The 27,130-nt window shown below is 32.8% G+C and overlaps 1 protein-coding gene across 1 annotated transcript in view; it reads left to right on the top strand.

Annotated features, from left to right (window-relative positions):
• Positions 1–26,897, top strand: part of LOC145248015 (zinc transporter Slc39a7-like) — a 37,257-nt gene extending 10,360 nt beyond the window's left edge. The window contains exons 2-3 of the mRNA XM_080109707.1: positions 14,162–14,394; positions 26,498–26,897. Coding sequence (XP_079965833.1) covers positions 14,162–14,394; positions 26,498–26,749 — 485 coding nt within the window. The 3' untranslated portion in view covers positions 26,750–26,897. The remainder of the gene's footprint in view (positions 1–14,161; positions 14,395–26,497) is intronic.
• Positions 26,898–27,130: the final 233 nt, after the last annotated feature.

The following is a 27,130-nucleotide window of genomic DNA, read 5'->3' as shown; positions in this document are numbered from 1 at the left end:
CACTTTGCTCGATATTTCTTAAGTCTTGACAAAAACTAACAAAACATTGACAGTTCTCTGCAATATGTTGGAGCTAGATTTATTCTATAGTTTATTCAGAACCTTTCATCTGATTTCTGCATCTGTAGTTGATAAAGTTGTTAGCACTGCAATAATTTAAAGTCATCACAATATTTATTACACGACTGGATGTTATGTTGTCTTTCAGATTTCATTGTGTTATTCATACTTTCCACCTTGTTATGAAAGGAAAATATTTTGGAAGTGAATAATTGTATCATTTCAATGTGAGGTACATTCAATTGTACCCAATTTTCTTAGTAATAGACAAGTTTTTTTTTTAAATTTTAATTCGCACAATCTGTATTATAAAGGTCTTTGTATCTTCTAAAATACAAACCAAATGTAATTTTCTCTTTAAGGGAAATCATCGATAATGCTCCAAATAGTGTTTTATGAAAAATCAGTTTTCATATTCAACATTTTAAACCCTTGCAATTTTTTCTGTTCTGTTCAAAGAAATATTTCTTCAAATTTTTTTATCTGGCATTCGCTACTTGGTCCAACTCAATTTTTGTTTTTGAATTTCTCATGCAATTCTTCCATTTTCTTCTGATTTTTCAGTTGTTCTACCTATTTTTCTTATAATTTCTGTACTCATCAAATGTGTTGATATTTAAAAGTTCAACATAGCATTTAATTTCTCCAGTTCTTTGAAAATAAGAAACAACTTTATTTTTATTATTTTTATTTTTATTATTTTTGTTTTCCTGTTTTTTTAGAACACAATTATATGTAAATTTTTCAACTGGGAGATATATTTCTCAATTTAATTTTTACCAAAAAAAGGGGAAAAAACTTATTCAGCTGAAGGTGTTTCTGATGAAATAAAAAGAAAGAAAAAAATAGGGGAAAAGTTGACTAAACTCGTGGTTGTACAATTTAGATTTCTTAAATCTTCATGTTAGAGGAATGATTTGGAATCTTTCTTTTTCTTTCTCCCTCCTCAAAAATATAAGTTTTTGTTTAAACCTTATTTTTTGACAGGAACTTTCATTCTGCGATTTTGGTAAACCCTTGTTTTTGTTAAAGAATCCAAAATGTCCTTTAGTTTTTCACTTTTAATGTTCTAAAGATTAAACAAGTTTCTATATATTTTCCTAGTGGAAATCCAGTTTTGCCAGTGTTAATAGTGATATTGTATCTGACATAGGATTGAATTCTTATGGTTTTAAAGGGTGGAAAAGAAATAAAACTACAAGAGGATATTATGTTTCTGAAGTTTTGAGATGAGGCTTCATTATTTGTATTTGGATTTTTCAAACTATTGTTCTCATCTTGAGTGTTATTCTCACAATGTTTTGGTTGATGTAACCTCTGGCCTTCTTTAGGTGTATTTTGTTAAACTAGAAAATATTTCGGTCGGACTTGAAAATTTGCACCCACTAGACTAGGTTAGAAAAACACCAAAAAGCCATAATGTATGGACTATTTGAAAAATATGGTATGGCTGACCATATAGAAAGAGAAAAGGGAAACCATCTGCTCTTATAGGACAAACTAAAAATCATAGACAGAAGAATGGCGCAGAGTAAGACAGCTCAAAGAAGCAGCACACATGCTGGGCAACGATCACCTACTAAGCAGACCTAGTATAGAATTTAATTCTAAATAATAAATAATATATATATATATATATATATATATATATATATATATATATATATATATATATATATATACATATAGTAACAATATATAGTAATAGTGATAAGTTATAAGAATGCACAGCTAAATACAAAAATAGATTTAAGGTACTGAAATTCATATGAAAATTGTTTGCAAAGACCCATGGTGTAGTGGATAAAGTACTTGGTGAATTCAGTTGTAAGGTACATTCTTCTGGAGGTTGAAGGTTCAATCCTCAATGTGGGTGACACTTAAAAACAATTCCAAATTACTTTGGACTTTTACCCAATCATGGCTGATGGAATGAGAACATGGATTAAATAAAGCATTCTATGCAAATTTCATGTAGATTCTCAAGTTCGACAAGATAGGTTCTGTAAATAACCTTCATAAATCTTTCTATCAAACTCAGGAAATTTTATCGCAGTATCCAAATAATATAATGAGATAAGTATGTATCTACAGAAATGCATTGACAGACTGCTTCTGGCTGGGTCATTGTGACTTTGTTATCACCATTATCAGTATTAAGTGTTGGGAAGAGTTCATGTAATGAAATAATAGGGTAAATCAGCATAACAGATTACTACATCGATTGAACATCATAAATCCTCTGGTTATTAAAAAAATGATTTTGTTAAACTTAGTTAAATGTTAAGAGTATGGTATGTAAGTTTAACATAAAAATTCTGTTTTGTAAATTGTATTTTATTAGCATAAAAAACAAAATTAAGTAGAATGAACTGAAATTCAAAAAAGTCTATATCTATAAAAGTGAAATTCTGTCTGTGTGTGTGTACATTTCCATACCAAACTATTCAATTTTCACTCTACAGACTCAAGATTTGACATGAGGGGTATTGAGATTTGGGAAAATCTTTTTAATCAATTTTTGGCTAGAAATTTGGCTGTCAAAGTTCAATGATTTGACCTTTAAAAACTCTACCAAACTCCTCTGCCAATTTTGGGTCTAAACACTTGAAATTTTAGATGTAGGTTACTTGAACATGGATCAAACTTTTTAATTTAATTTGAGACCAAAATAATAAATGTTAAGGGGTCAAAATTGGGATCAAAGTTTTAAAAAATTTGACTTCTGCGATCTCTACCAAATTACTCAGTCAATTTTTGGTCTAAACATTTGAAATTTTACATAAAGCGTATTCAGACATAGAGCAAGCTTTTTAATTGGTTTTTGGCCAAAAATTTGGCTGCCAATGGGTCAAAGTTGAAAGAGTTGACCTTTGCAGACTCTACCATACTCCTTCACCAATTTTGGGTCTAAACATTTGAAATTTTAGATGTAGGTTAGTTGAACGTGAGTCAAACTTTTTAATATATATGTACATATGTACATACTGTTATGAAAAGTATATAGCACTCGAGCAAAGCCAGTCTGAACTGCTAGTATTTAATAACATTTTACCTTAAATAGTAATATTCCGTAAAATTTATAAAAAGAACAGAATTTGAAGAATATAGATGTAAATGTTGTTTGCATCATAGTGTAATTTTAGTAGTTGATAGAAGTCATTACCAGTTTCAAATTTTAAAATTGTTTTAATCATGAAAGAGGATTATCAGTTTAGATTTTTTAAAGCTAACTTGTGGAGGGTCTAAACCGTTCTCTTCATCATTTATTCGTATAAAAACACAAATCTGGTATAAGTAGTTTAATGCAATGATTTCCTTTATATTTTACCAATTCATTAATGAATATAATATTTATAGTTTACAATTAACTTGTATTGATAAATTCTGTTACTAAATTACTTTAAAAGCCTATAAATAAATGATTTTCAACACAGTAGATGAATGCTCTCTTTATTGACTGGATTTTCAGTTAATCATTTTCATACCAAAATATTGTGATCAATTTTGTGCAAATCCACTCCCAACAGCTGAAAATATTTGAATCTATTTTTATATTTTGAACCCAATCAGATTTTGTCTTTTCTTAATTTCCATGCTTGAATTTAATAATTTTAGAAACAACATATAAATAAGTTAATCTTAACCAGTTTTAGAAATATGATCCACTGAGTTATGTGCCTCAGTGGATCATATTTTGATTCTCTTTTTTCTCAATCTTTTGAATGTTTTTTTTTTTTTTTGTACATAAGACCTTTTTTTGTGTATGTGGACAAAATACCCTTTTTTTCCTGCAAAACCTTTACAATCAGCTAGCCACATCATGCTTGCATTGATCAACAGTCACTCACATACTTCAATAGCATGTGCACAACTGTTTGTTTCTTTCATACACACGATACTTCAGAGAAAGACAGTTCAACAAATGCTTCACAAACAAATATTTACAAATATAATATCTAAATCCTATTGTCGCAAGAGAAACAAACATGAAGTTGTCTTTTAATTTTATTAATGTAAAAATTAAACCAGACACTTTTACGTTTCATAATTTTTTTCTTCTTTTTTCTTTTAGCATTTAAAATAAATAAAAACCTCTTGAAATCAATGTTGATATTTAAAAGAATACGAAATAAAAGAACAAAGATTTGAAAGCAGAGAAGGCTGGTTCTGTTCAATTTGAATGTTTGTGTAATCAGGTGTAACAGCTGTCGTCTGTGTAACTTGTAGATATTGACTCATACAGCAAATTACACCTAACCTACCTTAAGTGTTGTGCCTTTGGAACGATGTAATCAGAAAACAAGGTAATTAAAGGCACATGCTGGCCTCGTAGGTAGCCTTCCCATCCCCCATTAATTATTTTTGTAATACTCAGTTGCTGTGAACACCAAACCTAAGATTATAATCTTTCGAATTACATCTTGGGTTTGTTTTATAATAGACCGAGGTATGAAAAAGTTGTAAAGAAACAAATATGTCATAGTGATATTTATTCGGTGGATTTCTGTCAGTATTTAAATTTTTTTTTTTAGTTTTTGGCCAATTCTTGGGACTCCAAAGACAAAAGCACCACGTAGCCATGTTTTTTTTCGTTTTAACTTAAGCATTCAGCACAATTTGCTTTTCAAATCAGATTTATTGAAATTCACTTTCTTAAAAGCAAATGAAACTATAATTATGTAGAGTGTTATTGTAGACTGAGCTAATATTGTTTTGTTTTTTCTGAAGTGGTAATTGTTATGATATAAAGCATGTTAATTAACATTAGAGGACATCTTTCACCCCCTATAATGGAAAAAAATGGTTATGAAGAAATATCTTAAGCAATCATGAAACAAACAGAAATGCAAAAAATGCACATTGGTTAATTTTTAACATGTGCATGACCCCACCCCACCCACTTCCAGCAAAAGAAATTAATGAATAAGGCATGTTTATGAAGACATATTTCAATTAACCCTGAAAACCTTGGTTCTGGTGTTTTTGAAATGAAAGAAATCCTTAAAGACTGATGTAAATTTGTTACGTTTTGATAAAGTGTGTGGTAATCACCTGGAATGGAAACTCACACAGCCATGTTGGTTGGTAAGGAAGGAAAAAATCTCCAAAAAAATAAATGTGAAAAAGCAGGTGAGTTAATGCTGTATAAAAAAATATAAATAATGGCCACAAAAAAAAAAAAAAATTTGAATGATTCAGAAAAGTAATAAAAAAAATGTAAGCATAGGAATATTACAACAAATCCTAAAACTATTTGTTCTGGTGTAATTTTATAGAGAAATCCTCTTAGACTGAGTTATTTTTGTTATGTTGTTTATATGTTGGTCATTAAGTCAAGAAATGGTACCTGTAAATAAAAAATAAAAAATGGAAAAAAGTACAAAAAGCATGTTTCTGGTGTGTTTCAATGATTGAGAAATCATTCTAGATGGAGACCATTTTTTTTCTTATGATGTGGTCTAAGAGTAAAATAATTTAGAAATGAAATGTAAACAACAACAATAAAAACTGTAAGACAAATAATAATCATAAAAATTGGTGTAATGATAATATTTAGAAGAGTAAAAATAATGGAGTGGGACCTATGGAAATTCCACAGGAGACACATTCCTATGTAATATATTGATGTTGGCATTCTGTAGATGTTCAGCGTAAATGGAGACTCTCTGATATTATTGTAGCTCTTTTGTTAAAACTGCAAAAGTATTTATCTAAGCAAGCAGGGACGCCTGGTGTAGCCCAGTCATAAAGTATGCTTAAATATGATATCTTAATTATTGCAAATTTTGTATATATTATTATAGAGTTAATGTTCTATCGATTTTTATATATTATAAAGTTGCAATTTCAAAAATAAATATATATATATATATATATATATATATATATATCCATATGACTTAGGTGCATCAGCTTAAACTGAAACCAAAACTTATGAAAAAAAAAAAAAAAAAATATATATATATATATATATATATATGTTGGGGGACAGGATGGTCTGCTGTGTGATAGACGACCCCGTCCCCATGTGTGTGCATGTGGATGTATTTAATGGTAGAGGAATTGAAAAGACAAAATGTCGCATAATGAGGACGAAAACATACAGTTATATATTAGCGAAAGAAATGCAATTTGTTTACATAAATATATACGAAGAAGCGATAGAAAGAATAAGAGTTCATTGAAAGATAAGTAACGTTACTTGCGAGAGGCTGACGGTAGCCAGGAGTATTGTGGTGGCCCATTGCCACCGGACGGGTGTTTGTTACATCTTGACTGCTCAAAGGTCCGGCGCGAAAGAGGAAGAAATATGGGGAACAGAAAGTGACGTAGCGAGGTCGCTCTTCTGAGTTAAAGGGCGACAATCGAGTTAGGCTGGGAGTTTTCAACTCCCACAATACTCCCTTCCTAGTTAGCTGGAAGCTAGAGAAAAGAAAATTGGAGAAAAAGCATGCATATATATGTGTGCGTGTGTGTCCACTGTATAGAGAACGAGGAAGAATTTTTTTATTAAGTAGCGGGGTGAAAAGATAGACGTTAAAGGATATCAGGAAAAAAATATTAAAACTTGTACAACTGTGAGATGGTCACAGGAATGATGTTATGAGTTTGAGTGCAGGTGTTGCAATCATAGACTGTATTGCCATGAAGTCTATGAAGCATATGCAAGGGTCAGCACGGTGGGTTGAAGTTGGTTTGCGTTGATCACGAATGTGTCGACTACACGCTTACGGTCACAAGTGGGTCTGTGAGGAAATTTGTCCGTCCGTAGAGGTGTCAACGTTGTTCAGGTGCTCGGACGTACTCAGTGGGTTGGTACGGTCTGAACGTCCAGGATGAATGTATCAGTGTGCATGATGCAGCTTACTCATGTTAGCTGGAGAACTTCAGTGAGGTGAGGTGAATCGTTGTGAAATCCAAACGTGTACAGTGTTTGGTGAACATCTTTGTGGTGGTTGTCGTGTTTGTTGCTAAAAAAGGTTGATATCCTGTAAGGTGTTGCTGGAAAGGGTTGATATGCCGTGGAGAGGCTTGTTGTCGCTTTTTCCTTTCCATAATTGTGGAAAACTAGAGTTGAAATAGCATGAGAGTTGCTATTTAAGTTTTGCAGTGGGCTTGTTGCCACACGTTCTCCATGATGAAATTGAAAGTTGAAATATTTTTTTTTATATTAGCACATAGCAAAAAAATATTTCAATAAAGTGAAGAAAGTTTAAAGTTTTGATACGTAGCTAAAACGCATGTGTGACGGAATGTTTTGAGACTTCATCGTTCACAGCAAAATCTATATATATAAAAGCGAAACTGTGTGTATGTGTGTGTGTATGTTTGTGTATCTGCTAAAAACTTTCGGCAGACACGACGAAAATTCACAAACTCTGTATCATATCGAAGCCCCATCCTTCGCTTGAAAAATATTGAAAAATTGGCCAAAAACGTTCATTTTTTTCACCCCAAAATCGACAATTTTTGACAGGGAGGGGGTGCCAACAAAAACCGTCCCCTCGTGACAACGACCGGTTCTACGCATGTGTCAGATGACGTCATGACCTGATTTACTTTAAATAGTTGAAGAACTATTACGTCGGCGGTCTACCAGATGTTGGGGGACAGGATGGTCTGCTATGTGATAGACGACCCCGTCCCCATGTGTGTGTGTGTGGATGTATTTAATGGTAGAGGAATTGAAAAGCAAAAGGTCGCATAATGAGGACGAAAACATACCGTTATATATCAGCGAAAGAAATGCAATTTATTTACATAAATATACATGAAGAAGCGGTAGAAAGAATGAGAGTTCATTGAAAGATGAGTAACGTTACTTGCGAGAGGCTGATGGTAGGCTAAGAGTTTTCAACTCCCACATATATATATATATCTTGAGTTCCTTCAGCTATAATTGAATCCAAAACTTATGAAGAATTCTTGGTAAAATTATTGATGACAAGAAATGGAAGTACATAGCAATTAAATAACCCGAATGTAAGCGTGACACAGAAAATAACACACGCTATTGTATTAATATTATAGATGATGTAAACCCATGGAATCGTTAATAAAATTTACTATCCTTTCTACATTTTACCGTATTTGGTACAAACAAATTTTTTTTTATACCTGACTTGTCCACCAAGTTTAGGTCATGAATGTTCAACTGTCTTTGTTTTTTCACCATTTGTTTATATGCTTCAAATGTGCACCTCTGTTAATCAGTACTGAGTTTACCCTGGTGGTCGTTAACTTTGCAGGTGTTTATCTCTGACATCGAGAACAAGAATGTTTAATGGTTGCATGCAAAGTCTGGGAAGGTTTATCACTGAATACACAAAGAGATGACTCAGAAACAACGTTGTCACTCTCATTCCATTGATTGTTCTGTGCTTGATATGTCTTTTCATGCCATGTGCAGAGTTGGAGAAGACCAAAGGACAACGGATTCTGATACCAACTCTTCCTGGATTTTACAAGAATCTTCTTAGCCAACTAGCTCTGACACTACCACATTGCCACCACCCCTACCACAGAGAGAGTTCATTTTGTTCTTAAACAAGTTAGATATCTGCACAGGGCCCATGAACATTGGTGCCTCAGGATCGTTTTGTTTGCACAAAGTTCTCATTAGTTGCAGACGTTCATCATACCTGCAAACCTGTCAGCCTTTATCTTTGATGTTGAGAGCAGCAAGTCTCAGTGGTTGCATGCAAAATCAAGAAATATTGAACCAAGAACACACCTACACAGAAGCAATGTTGACATGCCCCTCATTCCATCGATTTTCAGTTGTGTGCACAATGCATCTTTGATTACCCCACACAGAAGCAGATATGACAACAGATTCTGAATTTTCACCAGAGTTCTATTAGTCAGATTTGGGTTCTTCTACGACTGAGTGCTAAACCTACCTGCCAGCAACTGGAGTTCCAGATAACGCAACTTTAACTCTACAAAGTTGCCACTGCCCTATAATAATGAGGAAGGGGTAGTTTATCTGATAATGTGTGTATGTTTATCAAGGAAAGCATCTATCAACCATATGTGTGCAGTGTGATGATGTATGGGTATGTGAGGATATGTGTTGCATGAAGAGAAATGATATGAGAATATGATGTGTAATGTGAGTCTTAAAAATAAAGGTTTAGATGTGATGACTGTAGAGCCAGATTAAATTCTGAACAATATAGGGAAATGTGTGCAGAAGAGGATACTTTGTTGGTTTGGCCACATTGAAAAAGTGGGTTAGTAGATGTAGAATAGTTGAGGGAGCAGTGTCTGTTGGCAAGGGGAAATAGTAGGAGAAAAAGAGCGATATTTAAATATATAAATAAAGAGGGATAGATTGGTTGGTTGGTTGGTTGTTTTTGTTTTACGACATATCAACCCTTTTCAGGTTATTTAATGCCGAATCCAAAGATTTTGAAGAAAAATTTTTTAAAAGAATATATTTGTTGTTTTCAAGTCGGTTTCTATTTAACCCATAGTTGGAACCCTAACAGGTACTACCACTCCGGGTCAGAGTGGACCTGGGAGCAATGGTAATTAAAGGGTGGCTCCACACTCCCCAAAGCCCACAAGCTGGGGCCTCACCACTGGATATAGTTTAAGGTCATATCCAGGACCTAAAGAGGGATAGACAAATAAGGAGAAAAAGAGCAATAAATAAAGGGTAAGTTTTGAAGTTCTAAAAACTGCTTGGCACATGCTAGCATTTAATACGTTAAACCAAATATGATGATTATTAATTTTCTTTATCGACTTGTTATAGAAATGGTCATGGATGGTTGCAATTTTAGGCCAACCTCCTCACATTTTTTTGTGTTTGGGGATGGCAGATTTCTTTTCGGTTGAATAATAAAATGCCCTAGATTGAACTTGTTCATGCAGGATGAAAATAAATTAATGAGAAAAAAAAATTAGAATAGAAAGAATGACATCATAAAGTATTTTAATTGGTTGAATATTTCTCCTCTTGCTATTTGTGTCATAATTTGACCGATGATGGATTAAATGTGGAAATTGTTTTGCTGATAAATTTGGGCAAACAGTCATTACTATCCACCTCAAAGCTCCCTTAACTGGAGTGGGACCAAGCCTCCTTGGGAACCTCAGAAGAAATAATTTCAGCAGTAGTCTCTGTAGCTTCAGCTGCCCCTTTACTTAGAGTTGTGTGAAAAAAAAGATTTATTTAATCACCTTTAACAGTAACATGTTTTAAAAAAATATTGTGGCACATGTGTCAATCTGGCTCGAGCTTAAATTTTCTCAAATTTCCTTTAAAAATCACTTTGATATTAAATTTGAAAACCTGTATTTCTAATAAAGTATGTAATTTATTGATTAAGTGTTTTCTATGTTTTCTTTCTTTTTTTCTTTTTTTTTTTTTTAAACTTTTATTCACCTGCAAATGAGACATATTGTTATTAATATGTAAGGGGCTTTTATGAGAGGAACCATATTATAGAAGGGGAGGAATCTAGATGGTAAATGTTCCTATTTACTTGCCTTCTCATGAGGACAATTAAACACAAGGTCAGATTTGATATGGGAAAAATCCAGCTTTCCAGAAAGAGGCACTCTGGATTGGAACAAAAACAAAATTGCCTCTCTGTAGAAAAACTGAAAATATGATAGATATATATTGGAAGAGATATTACATTTTGTGCCTAACAAAAATACCAAAGTGTTACAATTGGATAATTCTGATAGCACTTGGGCATCACTATTTATTTTGGGCAGTTTTTTATTTTTTTTAATTTTTTTTTTATTTTTGAAGAACTCCTTTGAGGGGGAGACAATTAAAAAAAACAAAAAAACTACCTGAAAATGTTTTGCAGAACTTTTACTTAAAAACAAAACAAATACACTAAATACAATAATACAAAAATAAAATTAAGGAAATTCTGAAATGAATGAAATATTTCATTATATGGAAATGTATAATTTAAAATTTATAGTTTTGAATAGTTATTCTTGGAATACATACAACTTTTTTTTCTTTTTGAGAAAACGAATTTTTCTTGATTTTATTTTAATTCAATAAATAAATGTTTCATTTTGTGCTATTATATAACTTTAGTGCATTTGTTTTGTTTTTAATTTAAAGTTATGTGAAACTTTGACATTTTCATATAAGTTATTTTATTTAATTGTCTCTCCCTCAAATGAGTTTTTAAAAAATGAAAACAAAAAAATTGTCAAAATCAGTAATGTACAAGTGCTATTCTGATTTTTATATTAACACATTTGGTTTATCTGTGAAAACTAATTTCTTTTTTTTTATACAAGAATTGATAAGTTTTATTATTTAAATTATTCAAACTTGTTTTGGTTGTTACATTTACAACATTTTAGCCGATGTAACCTCCAATCTTCAGATGTGTCTTTTCAAACCTGAGAATTGAACTTGGGAACCTATACAGAATTTTGAATAGGGCACTGTATTTAATCTATGGGGGCCGATTGTTCTCATTCCATCAGCCATGGCCAGATAGAAGTGTTAATTTTAAGTTATTCTTAGATATTATGTAACATAAGGATTGAATCTTCAATCTGTAGAAAACTGTCACTTCGAAGTGATTGTTAACCAATAATTTTACTTGTTACACCATAGTTTTATGTGGACAATTCTAAATTGAATTTTGGGAACCTTAATTTTTTCTGGATTTTTTTTTTCTAAATTAACGAGTCCTCACTCATCAAAGTTAAAAATAAACAGTTGAGGTGAATGGATGGATCTGCAATTGATGAGGAATACTGAGAGAATTGGAAATCTATATATATCACTCGCTTAAAATACCAAAATAGGAAATAGAGCTTGTCATAAAAGAGCATAATTAAGGACTGTAAATTATAATTTACAAGAATTTATTGTTCAACAGGATACTCAGAAAGAAATATTAAGAATTCCTTAATTTGCAGAGTTTCAAAGAATGCATTCTTTTCATCAGAGGAAAGATTTTAGCAAAATAATTATTGTAGCGAAACTATGATTTTATTGATACTAGCATAAATTGAAACTGATTCATAGGAAACTAATCATGTATGCATAAAAGTTGGTGTAAAAAGTTTACGAAATGCAGAAAAGAAATGAAAAATGCATGTGAAAGGATATGCAGTTATTAGGTTGGTCCAGAAGGCAAATTGTCATCAGATGCAATATTCACATAAGTAGTAGTCCGAGTTATAATAGGCAATATTGACATAGCAATCCAGATTAAGAATTCAAAATGAGAATCTAATTATTCAGTAGAAAGAAACAGTTTTGCAGCGATCAAGGAAGAAAGTTTTCAAGATGTTAAAATGTTTTTCAATTAGAGATGGAGTACTTGGCATAACAGCTTCCATAGCTAGTGATCAGTTTTTAAAATATATATGTGGGGGGGGGGGAAATATGTTTGTTCAATTATATTCCCCCTTTTATTCATGCCAATCCTTTAATTTATAAAGATCTATGTAACTACAGAACATATAACAAATAAATGACAAAAGTCTATATTCCAAATTTCAAGATGATGACTAGCTTACTGTTTATTTTCTTAAGTACATTGATATGCACAATTTTTGACATGACTTGTTTTGTAGCATAAAATCATTTATATAATTGTCAATTCTTGAATTTATGTCACCCTTAACTCATCAGAAGAAAAAGTACTTATCAATTTTAAGAAAATAGAGGTATATGGGCATGATTATAAAGTCTTAAAATTGGGAGAGAAGTTGCAATTCATTTTGTTACATCAACTTTGAATTTTGTGCTGAAAAACAGGTGATGTCAAGAATTGTCAACATACTTAAGGAAATAAACAGTAAGATGGTCAACATCTTAAATTTTGGAATGTAGACTTTTGTCATTCATTTGTTATACATTTCATGTGTCCACATAACATTTTATAAGCAGACTTAATATATTACATATCGATTTTCAGCATTTACTTCAACACTTCTCAATACCCTAAGCTAAGGAGTAAGTTATGAAAATATATATGGCAATTAAGTTACACAGAATTTTCTGCATTTCATCCTTGTGAGGATTTGTCAGGCTATATATATATATTTATATACTCTTATAAATTTTTTTTTTTTTTGTATATTGATATTCATATTAATAACCCTGTTTTCTATTTATTTAAAAAGAAAATACAACCCTTGTTATATATGAGTCATGGAATTGCATTCATCTGCAAAAGATCTAGTTAATTTGCATATTCTTTTAAACATTCATTTTAATTAATTCTCTATTAGTTTTTCCAGTTTTCTTATGGGGTGATTATCTTTAGTTCCAAGATACACCCGAAAAAGTTGCAGTTTACATAGTGCAACTATATCCACACCCTTGACTGATAACTTTACCTCTAATGTATGCATTGTGCTTCTTCGTTTTCTTGATCTTATTGGCTTTGTCAGGATTCTAATGTAGTTGGTCGCCTGAACAATCACAGTTCACGTCCAAAGTTTACATTCATAATAACAATACACGGATACAGACATTGTATACAAATGACTTGTTGAACACTCGTGTGTGCGTGGTTGGGTCTTATTGCTAGTGTCTATACATGTCTTGCCTTCAAAATTTCAGATAATATTAACTGCATCGTTTGTAACCCTTCCCAATCAGCTCTGTTGCCATTCTCCTTTAAAGGTCAACATTTTCCGAATATGTTTACTTTTGATTAGAAATTACAGATGTCCATTTTTTTCCTCAGATTACTTTCACCTAAAACTGGAAATATCTTTTTTTAACATTTTTTGATTTCTCTATCTTAAATTTCCTCCTACCCAACATAGCTAATTGGAGTAGTGTCGCTGGTCTGTGGAATTCAATCGCTATTTCTAATGTTTTTTTTTATTGTCATTCATTTTCTAACTAATCTGTCTCAGTGATCCTAGTTGTGGGGTGGGGCATTTTATAATATCACAAAATCAGTCGAAACATCAAGACAATAACAACTAAGATGAGAATAGTAATCCAGATAATACAAGAGAGTAGTTTCTTTGTGTAATCTTGTGTCATAGACGAGGAAACGATGTACGAGATCCTGAAACTGCTACAACTTCTACCCATTTCTTTTTGATGCATAACAAAATATTTTTTCCCTTTCAGATAAAAACAAAGATGGTGAAATGGTTGAAGTCAAAGACATTGCTGTCTCTGGCTACTTGAATCTGGCCGCAGACTTTGCTCACAATTTCACAGATGGTCTTGCAATTGGTGCCTCTTTTCTTCTTGGCCGCAATGTTGGTGTGCTCACTACGATTACAATCTTCCTGCATGAAATTCCTCATGAAATCGGAGACTTTGCCATTTTGGTCAAATCAGGCTGTACCAAAAAACGGGTTAGTGGAACTTTTTTGCAATGTTTTTAATTTTTGTTGTTGCATTCGTTTGTGAATAAGAATTTTATTTTTGTTGTTGCATTCGTTTGTGAATTAAGAATTTTATTTCCACCTAATGCTCTCCTCATTCCTACATCTCTGTTTAACCGAATTGATAATTTGGATTTCCAAGCTAAAACTGTCATTATTAGACCTTATTCACAAGGGCTTCCCATTTGTTGAACATATTACTATGGGATTGCTTTCCTGCAGATTCCAATAACCTAATGTCAACAGATTATTGTTATGAATCATCCCCACTAGTAATTTGAGCTTGGTCCATCCTGTCAATCTTTCCCAGTCCTCTCATAAGGATCTTCATCACTCAACTGACAATCATTTCACCTCATTAACTCTTGTCTTTTAATAGCTTTTGGCACTCGTAAATGGTGATCCCTTTAGTATTAAAAAATGTCTGTCTTCTGGTTAGTTTGTCACACTTGAGTAAGAAATATGAACTACAATCTGCAGTTCAAAAAAAAAAAACATCAAAATACGCACATATATAAAGCTGAATGTCAGTGTGTTGTGTGTCACGAATAGGTTCCTATATAGTTGACTATTTTAAAAAACTGATTGCATATAATGATAGATGTATCGAGACACAGGAATGGGTATGTTTGATCTGGCAGAACAGTGGTTCATTAAAATTATGGGGTGTGCGTTCACGCCTGGTCCACAAAGTATGAAAATAAAAAAATTAAAAATTAAAAAAAAAACATTTACAAGTGTTTTTGATATAGATGTACATAAGAATACTTTGATAAGTACATTTTAACTTAAATAGGGATGGTATAATAAAATTGTAGGGTCTGCGTTCGCGCCTGGCCTCTATAGAATGAAAATAGGCACAAACTTTAATAAAGACTTTTCATATCTATCTGCGTAAGTATACTTTGATAATTATGTTTCAGTTTTAAGAAATATGGTATAATAAAATTATGGAGTGTTCATTCGCACCTGACTTCCATAGAATGGAAATATGTCACAAAGTTTAACAAGGTTTTTTCATATAGATCCACAGAATATTGTGATAAGTGTTTCAGTATGAACAGGTATGTTATAATAAATTATGGGGTTTATCTATTTTATTTTTACTTTCATCATATTTTGCTTTGGTTTTGATACCCCCAAATTCGAAGCTGTCTCTTTACAACCCTTCCGTTTCATACCCTATCATACTTTCATAAATCAGAGTCCATTTTCTGTAGGCTGTTTTTGAACCCAGTCAACGATGGGTACTTTTGCTAGTATATATATATATATATATTAGCAGAGAGACCCGATGTTGTCCGGGATTGAATGATGGTCAACGAATATTTCACACTCCTATATTTTTATTGTCATCGAAATCCATGAAATTGCCCAGGAGGACGCTTCACATGGCTCCATGCAGTAACAATCCAAAATATGTTATTCTACATTGCATTAGAGAACCTACTGTTTCTTTTATAAAATTATTTTATGTAAAGTTCTTTCCAGTTAACAAAAAAAAACATTAAGAAATTTATGTGCAGGTTTGAACCTACAGACCACATTATGCAAGAAAAAAAAGAACACATAAATTTTCAAATCTTAGAAAATTCTTTCCAGTTAATGAAAAAAAAATAATTAAAAAATTTATGTGCAGAGTTTGAGCCTACAGACAATGTCATGCAAAAAAAAAAAAACACGCTATCAACTTACTAACAGTAGAATTTTCACGGCATGTTCTATCATTGTTGCTAAGCGACAACATGGAAAAATGGCTTTACCGATGATAGATAAATTAAAATAAGTTTTGATTATCAGTAATTATCAGGGGTATTCTGAGACAAACCTTAAGTAAAATCACTCCCAGACTTATACACTAAAGTTGTGTAAATTTTAAAGAAAATCTGTTCAGCTGTTTCGAAGTCTATGAGGAACAAACTCTTTCACACACACACACACACACACACACACACACACACACACACACACACACACACACACACACACACACACACACACACACACACACACACACACACAAAGTTTATGTAATTGAAGAGAAAAACACAAATTTCATTGATGTAATAATTTATTTCAACTATAATGCATGTATAGGGTAAATGATATACTCAGTCATTTGATTCAAGATGTCATAATTAAACCTGTGCTTCTATTATAGTTGCATGTGTCGAATTTTATTTTTTTTATATGCAAACACACACACACAAGCAAGCATTATTAAACATAACAAAATAATTCCTTAATTTTATCCTTTTTTATTTTTTCAATTTTTCAAATCTTTTTTTTTGTCTTAATGTTTTATCACTAGCACTTTTGATTCTTCATCTTCAGGTAACAAAAAACAAATGAACAAAAAAAGCTGGAAAAAAAAAAATTTAAAACACAGCTGGGAACGTTGTTAGATGCCGAAAATACAAGCTGGTGCAGTTCGAAAAGAATGTTAAGTTAAATTCTGAGATGCTAGAATTAATGTCAGGATAAATTGTATTTATGTTAGGCATTTAAAACTGTTCTTACTCGTTTTATATGTATGTTATTTATTGTAGGTTGCTGGGTTTTAATAAAGAAAGCTTCAAACATGTTTAATTTTTTTAAATTAGTTTCAAAATCTATTTTCGTGTTATTAATTAAAATTTGTCTTAAATCAGAGGGCAGGGCAGTTATGTTTTTATCAAATGCTGATAAATTGAGCTAGAGTTAACCAAGTGTATAGTCAGCCTATGAGAAAGGATAGTGGTAGCAAAACTAATGTAGCTATTAGCTTTATTATTATTGTAGGAATTGTATTCTCTCAAAGGGCATTTGAACTTGTAAATAACATTGCTTCTTTCTAATATTGTATGGTTTGAAAAGGAGTTCTTTGTTACAAGATTTTAGGTTGTAAATTTCTTGTAGTAAATTATGAGTCTAATTTTATTATTGTCAATAGGAAATATATATTGACGTACATTATTTTTACTGACTTTTTATTTAATTTGAAGTTTGTTTGCATTTGATATAAGTTGAGTTATGTTAGATTGTACTATTAATAGTATTTAAACTTTGAATTATTCATCTGATTTGTTCATCCATGATATAATTAGGAAATTTGTTATTAATAAGGATATAGATAGTTTTTTTTAATGAAAGAATATTGCTTAAATACACTATGTATATGTTGTCTAAATACACTGTGTGTGTATATATATATATATATATATATATATATATATATATATATGTATATATATATGAATGATAATTTTTCTATTATAAATACTGTTATTTATATTAGTTTGAAGTTTACCATTGCATATATCAGGTAAACACTACATCCCTTTGTTTTCATTAAACACACACACACACACACACATATATATATATATAAGAGACTTAACTTTACTGCATTTTATGGTTGATCTAATCATCAATAAACTATTAATATTTTATATGTCCTTGGACAGTCATATTATTAAACGTGCCTGATTGAATCTCTGAAGAATATTTGTTCTCTTTAATTTACAAGCTTAAAATCTCTGCTCTGTGCATACTTTAAAGTGTGTCACTTGCTGTTCGGCTATTCAATCCATATAACTAAGGGTCAAGAACAGAAATGTGAAAATTGCAGCTTGCCAGATGTTTTTATTGTTTAATTTTAATAGTAAAAGAAAATGAGTGGGATATTTTATTACAGACGTTATTTATTTATTTATTTTTTTTTTTTTTAAATTTTCTTATCTTTTCGCTTTTGTTAGGGATGGGGCATCCTCGTAAATGCCAGACATAGATCTTATCAGAGATGCCCCATGGGGAAATATTTTTTCTCTTCCTGCTGAACAGTGCGCAAATGAGACCACTGAATGGTTCAAAACAGCAATTGAAGCACATGTTCCCATGCGGAAATTTTATAGCAGGCCCCACTCTCCCCAATGGTTTACTTCTACTTGCGCAACTGCCATTGCTCAAAGGCAGCATGCATACCGCAGATTTAACTGACATAAGTCCAGTTCAAACAGACAGAAGTATATAGAAGCTAGAAGTAACGTTAAGAAGGAAATAGAGACAGCTAAGAGAGAATTTACTGAAACCACTAAAAAACGCATCGAAGCACAAAAATTAGGAACTCGTGACTTCTGGAAAATCTACAACAGTGTAGTAAATAATGGGCAATCAACAATTCCCCCACTAACCAACAATCACAAGGTTGTTTGCTCAGCAACCGACGAGGCTAATATGCTTGCCAGCCGGTTTGATCCAACTCCACACTGGACCCTTCCAACCTGTTCCTTTGCGGACAGACGCCACGCTAAATGATCTAAAAATCACCCCTGCTCAGGTGCATGCTATCATAAAAACCTTGACACTTCAAAAGCATGTGGACCTGATCTCATCCCAGCTGTGCTATTAAAAAAGTGCTCAGCCGAAGTAGCGCCAGTTCTCTCCAAACTCTACAACAAATGCCTTAATGAATCATGCTTTCCAGGCTGTTGGAAAACTGCTTCTGTGGTACCAGCATTCAAGAATTGTGGTGAAAGAACTGACCCATCAAATTATCGCCCCATTAGCCTCCTCCCACGTTTCGCCAAAATATTTGAGACCATAATTAACCATGCTCTAGTCCGTCACCTTACAGATGCTAAACTTCTGACTGACAAACAATATGGATTTAGACAAGCCCGTTCCACCGCAGACATCCTCACTGTAATCTCTGAACGTATATATCATTCACTGGGCAAAGCGGAGGAGGGCAGAGCGGTAGCTCTAGATATATCTAAGGCTTTTGACAGGGTATGGCATGAGGGTCTCCTCAGGAAAATTAAATCATATTATGGTATCACTGGTAGAATACTTAACATAATTAAATCCTTCTTAGATAAGAGAAAAATCCAGGTTGTCCTCGACGGTCGTACATCTAAACAATATGATATAAATGCGGGAGTGCCTCAGGGGCCTATCCTTGGACCTTTATTGTTCCTAATATTTATTAATGACCTCCCCGACAAAACTGCCTCTGAGATGGGTATATATGCTGACGACTCCACACTCTATAACAGGCATGACAGGAAAACAAATGAACACATAACTAAAGAAATGGCAAAAACACTAGAGGATGACCTCCAATCTGTAGTGGAATGGGGACAAAAATGGATGGTCACATTCAATGCTGACAAGACTAAACTGGTTTCCTTCAATAATTACAAGAAACCTTCTCTGCCACCAATAGCAATGGCCAGTGACTCCCTATCTGAGAGTACATCTTTCAAACTGCTTGGCCTAACGTTCACAGGAAACATGAGTTGGAACAATTACATTGAAAACATTGCCAGGGCCGCTGCGAAGAAAGTAGGCTCTCTCTACTGTGCTAGAAAACTACTGACACCTGAAAGTATCCTATACCTCTATAAGGCCACCATTCGCCCATGTATGGAGTATTGCTGTCATATTTGGGCTGGTGCATCTGCTGCTAGTCTCTCGCTCCTAGACAAGGTTCAAAAGAGAGTCACCAATCTGATAGGCCCTGAACTGGCATCTAAGCTTCAGCCTCTGTCCCATCGACGAAACATTGCATCCCTCTGCCTGTTCTACAATATTTTAATGGTGAATGCTCTGACAAACTGCAGACACTTGTGCCCCCTCGACGTAAATACCCCCCGACAAACCTGACAAGCAGCTAAATCCCACCCCTTCACAGTAGAGATCCTTAGATGCAAGAGAGCCTTTTACTCCAGTAGTTTCTTCCCCAGAACAGCTAGATTTTGGAATTCCATTCCAGGTCCCTGCTTCCCCAACTGTACTAACATGCAGAAGTTCAAGTGTAATGTGAACCGACATCTTGCTGCCCAAATCCCTACATAGTGCCCCAGTAGTTGCTGCCCCTGATAGTAGCCCCCTCCACCAAAGTGGCAATGTGCCTTGTTTGGGGTGAAAATGTAATTAAAAAAAAAAAAAAAAAATTTAAGATTCTAAATGTTCCTTTAAATGCAATTGTTTGTATATCTTTTGCAATTGATTTGCCAAGTTGGTTTTAAAATTCTTTTTCATGAACTGGTTGTTCTTATAATTATTGGAATAATAAAGATCTTTCTAAAATTCCAGTTTTATTTTTCATGTTGTATATAAGATCTTGGTACTATATTATCTTTTCTTTCACAGCTCTGTTTAAGCCAGCATCACTAGGGATACTTATTTAAAATAAGGTTGCTACTTTCGCTCTTTTGTTCCTTATCAGTATGTTAAGTTTAACAGCTTTCCTTATGTTTTATTTATTTTGTCGTTGTAGAAATTGTATGACTTATTTCCAACAGTTCTTTTTATGTTCTCACCACTTGTATATTTAACTTTGTACAGATATTTACACACTCCATTATGTTGCATTGTATATTTTTATTGTCCGACAAAATGTGTCATTTGAAGTGAAAAGCCAAAACTAAAGATGAATGTTGTTTTTCAGCAAAGAATCAAAAAGTATTCATGCTTTCTAACCAAAACTGCATTGAAAAGTATATGGTGCTTTCTAACCGAGCTTATTTCGTTGTATGATTTATCAAAGCAAGAACTGCAAAAGAAAGCATTTGATGGTAAAAATGTTTGAAGCCTCAGCAAATTGTTTGAGAAATCATCTTTATATATGAATGTGACAAAATTGCAATAATATCAAAGAACAGTGGTTTTCTATAGTTTTAGATGAGAGTTTGGATATTCAGAATATTTTGCTCCATTACTTACTTACATCCTACAGAATTGAGGAAAAGCACAACCATCGTAAATAAATTCAGGCCTGTTCATTTAAAAATAATGTCATGCCTGAGATCCTAGCAAGCAAGATCTGTCCAAAAATCGGTTGATAATCAAAGATTTTTACAAAAACTTTAAAATTTGCATTAAAAAGAAGCAAAATAAGGAACACAGTTTATACTGAAACTTATTCAACATTAATTTAAAAAGCAAAACAAGAATTCCAAATGATGCACGAAAAAAATATGCACTAAGAAAATATACAGTTTAAAGGGAAAATCATCAGGGTGGAACAATAAATTTGTAGCCCTAAAGAAAACAACACTACAGCTTTTAGAAATTCAGTTCAGGTAACTTGGTTATGTAATAGAGCTGGCATCTATTCAATGTAGCAGCCTCAATCACCGCCTCGATACGGGTCCAGAGCTGGGAGCATGCCTTTTCCACAAGTGCTGGTGGGAGCTTGTCAAATATTTGACGGATGGCAGTGATCAGGCTGGCTTTGGTGTCGTAAGAGACCATGTTGGTGATGTTCTCGACATATCACCAAACAAAGTAGTTCAGCGGGTTCAGGTCGGGGGAGGAGAGGGCAGTGAGAGAAGGGTACAAAGTCATAGCACTCCGTCTGAAGGCAAGCCTGAATCTCTTTGGACTTGTAGGTCGGACTTCGAAGATATGATGTGAAACCACACCAAAGTTAAACCATCCAGATTTGCATTTTGAGGTGTGCTGGTAATGGTTCTATTGTCATAATTTGGATCTATAGAGAGCATGAGTTGTACAGCAGTGCATCTCTGATTTCGCTTTCAGACATGATAGAAGGCTTCTATTGCTCTTGGGATTTGTATACAACTGGCCAACTAAAATCGAAAACTGGTTTTCATCAAATGGAAATGGAATCATGCCATCTTTTTTAAGGCAATAGTTTTATTGTTCCATCCTGTAATAAAAAACTCATTTTAAGATTTATTTGAAAATTGATAATAATTCCTTGTCTTTAGGAAAAGAAAATACAATCGGCTTTGGACCATTTTTGCAATTCCCTCTGTAATTACATACAATGATATTCATTTATCTACTTCTGGTCGTATCTTAAAACTTTATTCCATGACGTCAGGCAGGTCACGTGACTTTAGTGCAAGGGCCTGAATCTATTTATTTACAACGGTCATGGAAAAACATATTACAGAGGAATTATCTATAGAATATCTCAGACATTGTTATTGGAAAAGATGTGTACAAATGTCATTAACAGTCTAGCCTGATCTGAATTGAGCATGAACTAAGTAAAAGTGAACTCCTTCATTTGCAAGTAAAAATTCTGACCTTATGAATTTGCTGACTAAAAAGTCAAAGATTTTCCACTGCACACTCATTTTATTGTATAATTATACAGAGAAAGACTTTGTAAGTTTAAAACATGTTATAGTGCATGCAGTGAATTGAATAAAGGCATGGGGACTAAAACACGGGCAATTTTAAAGTCTCTTGAAAACATCCAGGCAGATCTTACTGATTTGTTTTATTATACAAATGTTCACCGATTAGAAATGGTAAATAAAAGGATGTGTCACTTCAAAGCAGATTGTTATGTTTTTTAATCTGGAAGGCATCCATTGTGAGACTTTTCAAAGGAAACAAAGAGTAACAAATGAGTTTATGATTTTACATTTCCTCCAAACATAATATGAAAGCTGGATGAGCAAAACAGGGCAAAGGTGCATTTGCACATGAATTGTGTGGGAGACGAAAGCCTTTCACTCCAAACTTTTTATCGAAATGCTGAATGAATAAAACTTTGTTCATTTTCCTTTGTTGAAAGCGCAAGCTGTTACACAAGCATTATCAGACGTGTACACACATTCCAGTTGATGACTTTAAAAGATGAATACATCAGAAAGTTTGTTGATTTGTTGGTAATTGAATGCCAGTACGATTTGCTCAAACAATTACTGAAGAACAGCAGATGGAATTGATTGATTTGCAAGTAGACAACTGTTTCAAATTGAATTTTATGCATTTCTGCTTTGAACCAAGTGTCAAAATGAGAGAAACTGAAAGAAAATTATAAGCTTTTGCATAAATATTACATATGAAATTTCTATTTTTAATAAAAATTGCTCTATTTTTCTTTGTTTTGGCTATTTTAAACGGTATAATAAATCAAATAATAAATATTCACTTTTTCACAGGCAATTTTAACACATTCATAAATGATTGACTCAAATACATCTCATTCACAATGTTTTTTTAACTTTTGTTTTTCTACACAAGGCATATCGCCACTGAATCATAAGGGACTAATGTAATAGGAGACAGATTTATAGGAGAATGACAACCTGGATGAGAAATTGGGCAACCAGATGTTTGTTCACATGACATTTAAATTTCTGCATGTTGATATGTTAGCGAACAGAGCGCAGTAAGGAAACTCCAAAGACCAGCAGTCAAATGGAGGAAGCTATGATATCTAGAGGCTTCTACTGTGAAGGAGTAGAATTTTACTGCTAGTAACATGCAGTAATTTCATCAAAATACATTTTGTAAAAGTAGTTGCAATTTTGTGAGTTTCATACTTTTTAACATAATAAAAATTGTTATTTTTCTTTAGAAACTTATATTTTAGTTATTTTTAAATAGAATATTAAATAAGTATTCAGCCCTTAAAAATTGAATTCTGAAAATTTTGTGGCCCGGGTATTGTGTATAAAACACAGTTCTAGAAGCTTTGCATGCCAAGGAGCAATACAAATCTGAAAATAGACTAAACATCACATACAGTCGTAGACCATTCAACATTAGTCGATGATGAGATTGAATTTAGATTTCAAAAATATTTGCTTGATTTTAATAAAAAAATCATTAGAAAATTTGAAAAAGTAAAAATAGCTGAGAATTCTGTTATTTTTTAACAATATTTGCTTTATCTACTCTGAGATTCAAACCCTGGACATTAGTTACAATCTATAATCACAGTTTAGTCATACGCCCATACCCTCTGAGTTCAACATGCCTGCTGCTGAAAATGGAAGAAATTTATAAAACTTTTTATTAACCAAACTTTTTGTTTGATTTGTTTACTTTTTCAACAATTTTTTTATGGAAGAATTTTGCTTTATGTTGAAGTAGAATTAAGGAATTAATATCGAAGATATCTTTTTCATTTGCTACACTATTCTTAAGTTCTTCTAAAATTAATTTATTATAAATGTTGTAACTCATGCTGTGAGTATTCATAGTTTTGTCAGTATGAACAATTAATTGGGATCATTACATATTTTTTTTAATTTGTTCCCCCAGAAAATTTACCTATGATTTATTTTAAGGGTTTTTATAAATTTTTCCACTTATTTTTTTTTCCTTTCATCATTTTTACTTTGCATTTGTTTCTTTGTTTATTTTTCTTTTATTAAATTTGTTTCTATAAGGATTGTGGGGCAGGGCAGAATGAGGAAATTTTGGAGGAAAATTTTTTTTTTATATTAATCTATATATAGAAAAGGCAAAATATGTGTGACCATTTCATGTATGTCTCGCAAAGGCTTCTTTTGCACACGCTCCCGGTGAGGGGGGGGGTACGATCGCTTAGAACTGTTTATATATCCCCTAGATAATAATATCTACAATTTAGGAACGCGGGTCGCCTCTACATTTATTTACGTCGACTTTTATAAGATTCGCGCTATTTCGCTCTGTCCCCTGTTTGTCCTGCTTTTTAGTATAAATAAAGTGAAAGTAAATTCAAACGACGTGTTCTCGGCATCGCGCCGGGAAACGTCCAGAAGCAATCAGCTTTGATCAATATGGGGCCAAACTCCTCTTATATCAGACAATTGCTATTGGGGAGCTGGTTTCCCCTTCCCCAACATCTGTTGGGGAAAAAAACAGTCAAAGTTGGGTAAACAAACACAAACGCTGCCACGCAGCAAAAGTTAACTGCGTGACTTCTATGTGAGCTCATTAATTAGGTCAAATAGAAGCAGCAGAGTTAACTTTTATTGCGGCCACCTGTCAATTCTGTTTTTAATACTTAAATAAATAAATAAATTCAAATTGTTTCCATTGTATGTCGCGGTGGCCCAGTAGTTAACGTCGCACATTTTTTTTCACACTTTAATTTCCAACTTTGCCTCAAGGGTTCGGGTTCGATCCTCATACTCACCTACCAACACTTTTTTAAAAATTTTACCCCCCCCCCCTCCCATCCTCCCCGGAGTTTTGATTTACCCAAAGCCACACACACCTCAAAACACCCGGGCATCGCTGGGGTACCCCCCGCTAGTACTTATGAAAAGCAAGTGTTTTTTTGTTTTTGTTTTTTTTTTGTTTGTTTTTGTTATTTTTTAAAAATTTTGTTTTTAGTTTAGTAAAAATGCAACACATGTATAATATGTTCCTTTTGGAGTTGTTTTCTGAAATCTTATCACATTGTACAAAAATATAATTGGTTTATAGCCAAAAGCATGAAAATTGGTAAACTTAAGGTGATGTGATATAATGGATCATCATTGTGTCCTATCAATAAATTTTTGTGAAAACAAAATGTGATAAACAGTTTCAACATAATAGCAATAAGTAGCTTTATATTCATAGTTACCATAACAAGACTTACACAATAAAAAATGCAAAACTTCTCCCATAAAACAATAACTGTGCAAAATATAGAATAGCACACAAATGTCATAAACAAAATTTCTCTTAAACTGTATTTTCACCTAGACACTCCTTCCTATCATTCCATATCCTCTGGATAATAATGACACAAATGCCATTATTACCAACTTGTTACTACAAATCTATTCAAATTGCTATGTGAAGCCAAATCAGTACCTTCAACCAAAAATCTGAGATAACCCATTATATTCCACCTTGGAAAGTAAATGATTTTTTTGTAACTACCAATAAAGTCTCAAATCAAATTTAACACTTTTCAACTTTCTGAATTTTTGTTGGTGCTTTCCAAGTCAGTTCTTTTTGTTGGTGCTTTCCAAGTCAGTTCTTTTTGTTCAGTAGGAGATGAGACAACTTTATCAACAAAAATTCCACATGTCAATGAGTAGCACTTTCCAAAACTGGTAACTCCAAGAAAGAGAGTATAGGGAGAGTGTTTTACAGTTTTAGACATTGCTAAGGATGCTGCCACTTAATGTTGGCATCATAGCAGTCATTATTACTTTAGATTGAAGAAAAAGAAAAGAAATCTGTGAGTTGACCTATTATGACCGACCCCCATTATATCTATTTTTCTTAACTTTCTTTCTATTTAGTTTAGAATCTTTTATCAATCACATGCATTTAATCATGTTTATTATATGATTTCTATTTAAAAGAAAAAATGTATTTTGTGTTCTTTCAGGCAATGATGCTTCAATTATCAACAGCCCTTGGTGCGATGTTGGGTACTATTTGCAGTTTGATGGCTGGTAGCGCTGGAGCTACAGCTACAGCATGGGTCTTGCCCTTCACAGCTGGGGGTTTTATTTACATTGCCACTGTCTCCGTCATTCCAGAACTGCTCATAGAATCGCATTTGGGACAATCTTTAAAGGAAATTATCGCCCTACTGCTTGGCGTTTTCATGATGGTATTGATCGCTGAATATGAATGAATGTTTTTATGTAAGATCGGGAAACCTTTGTGTGTGTGAGAGAGAGAGAGAGAGAGACAATGGGTCACTTACTTAAGACCTGATTTCACACTTAAAGGTGTGAAGCAATATTTCAACTGATTCTTTGTCAGAAGAAGGATTTTCTTTTTTTTTTTTGTTTTTCCTTTTAAGTCTTGGTCTTTCTTAATCCATGCTAGTATCAGAATGAATGTGTGTGTGTCATATATATATATATATATATATATATATATATATATATATATCCTTTATAATTTTATCCAAATTGTTTCAAATAACAAACTCAATGAAGTTATATTTCTGGCTTCAGTGCATATATACTGGTTTGTTGCATCCCACTGACCAAAGGAAAAAATCTGTCCA

Source organism: Euprymna scolopes, chromosome 26 (assembly GCF_053919585.1).
Source record: "Euprymna scolopes isolate OS-2025 chromosome 26, ASM5391958v1, whole genome shotgun sequence".
Classification (NCBI taxonomy): domain Eukaryota; kingdom Metazoa; phylum Mollusca; class Cephalopoda; order Sepiida; family Sepiolidae; genus Euprymna; species Euprymna scolopes.
This window is presented reverse-complemented; position numbering and strand designations above follow the sequence as displayed.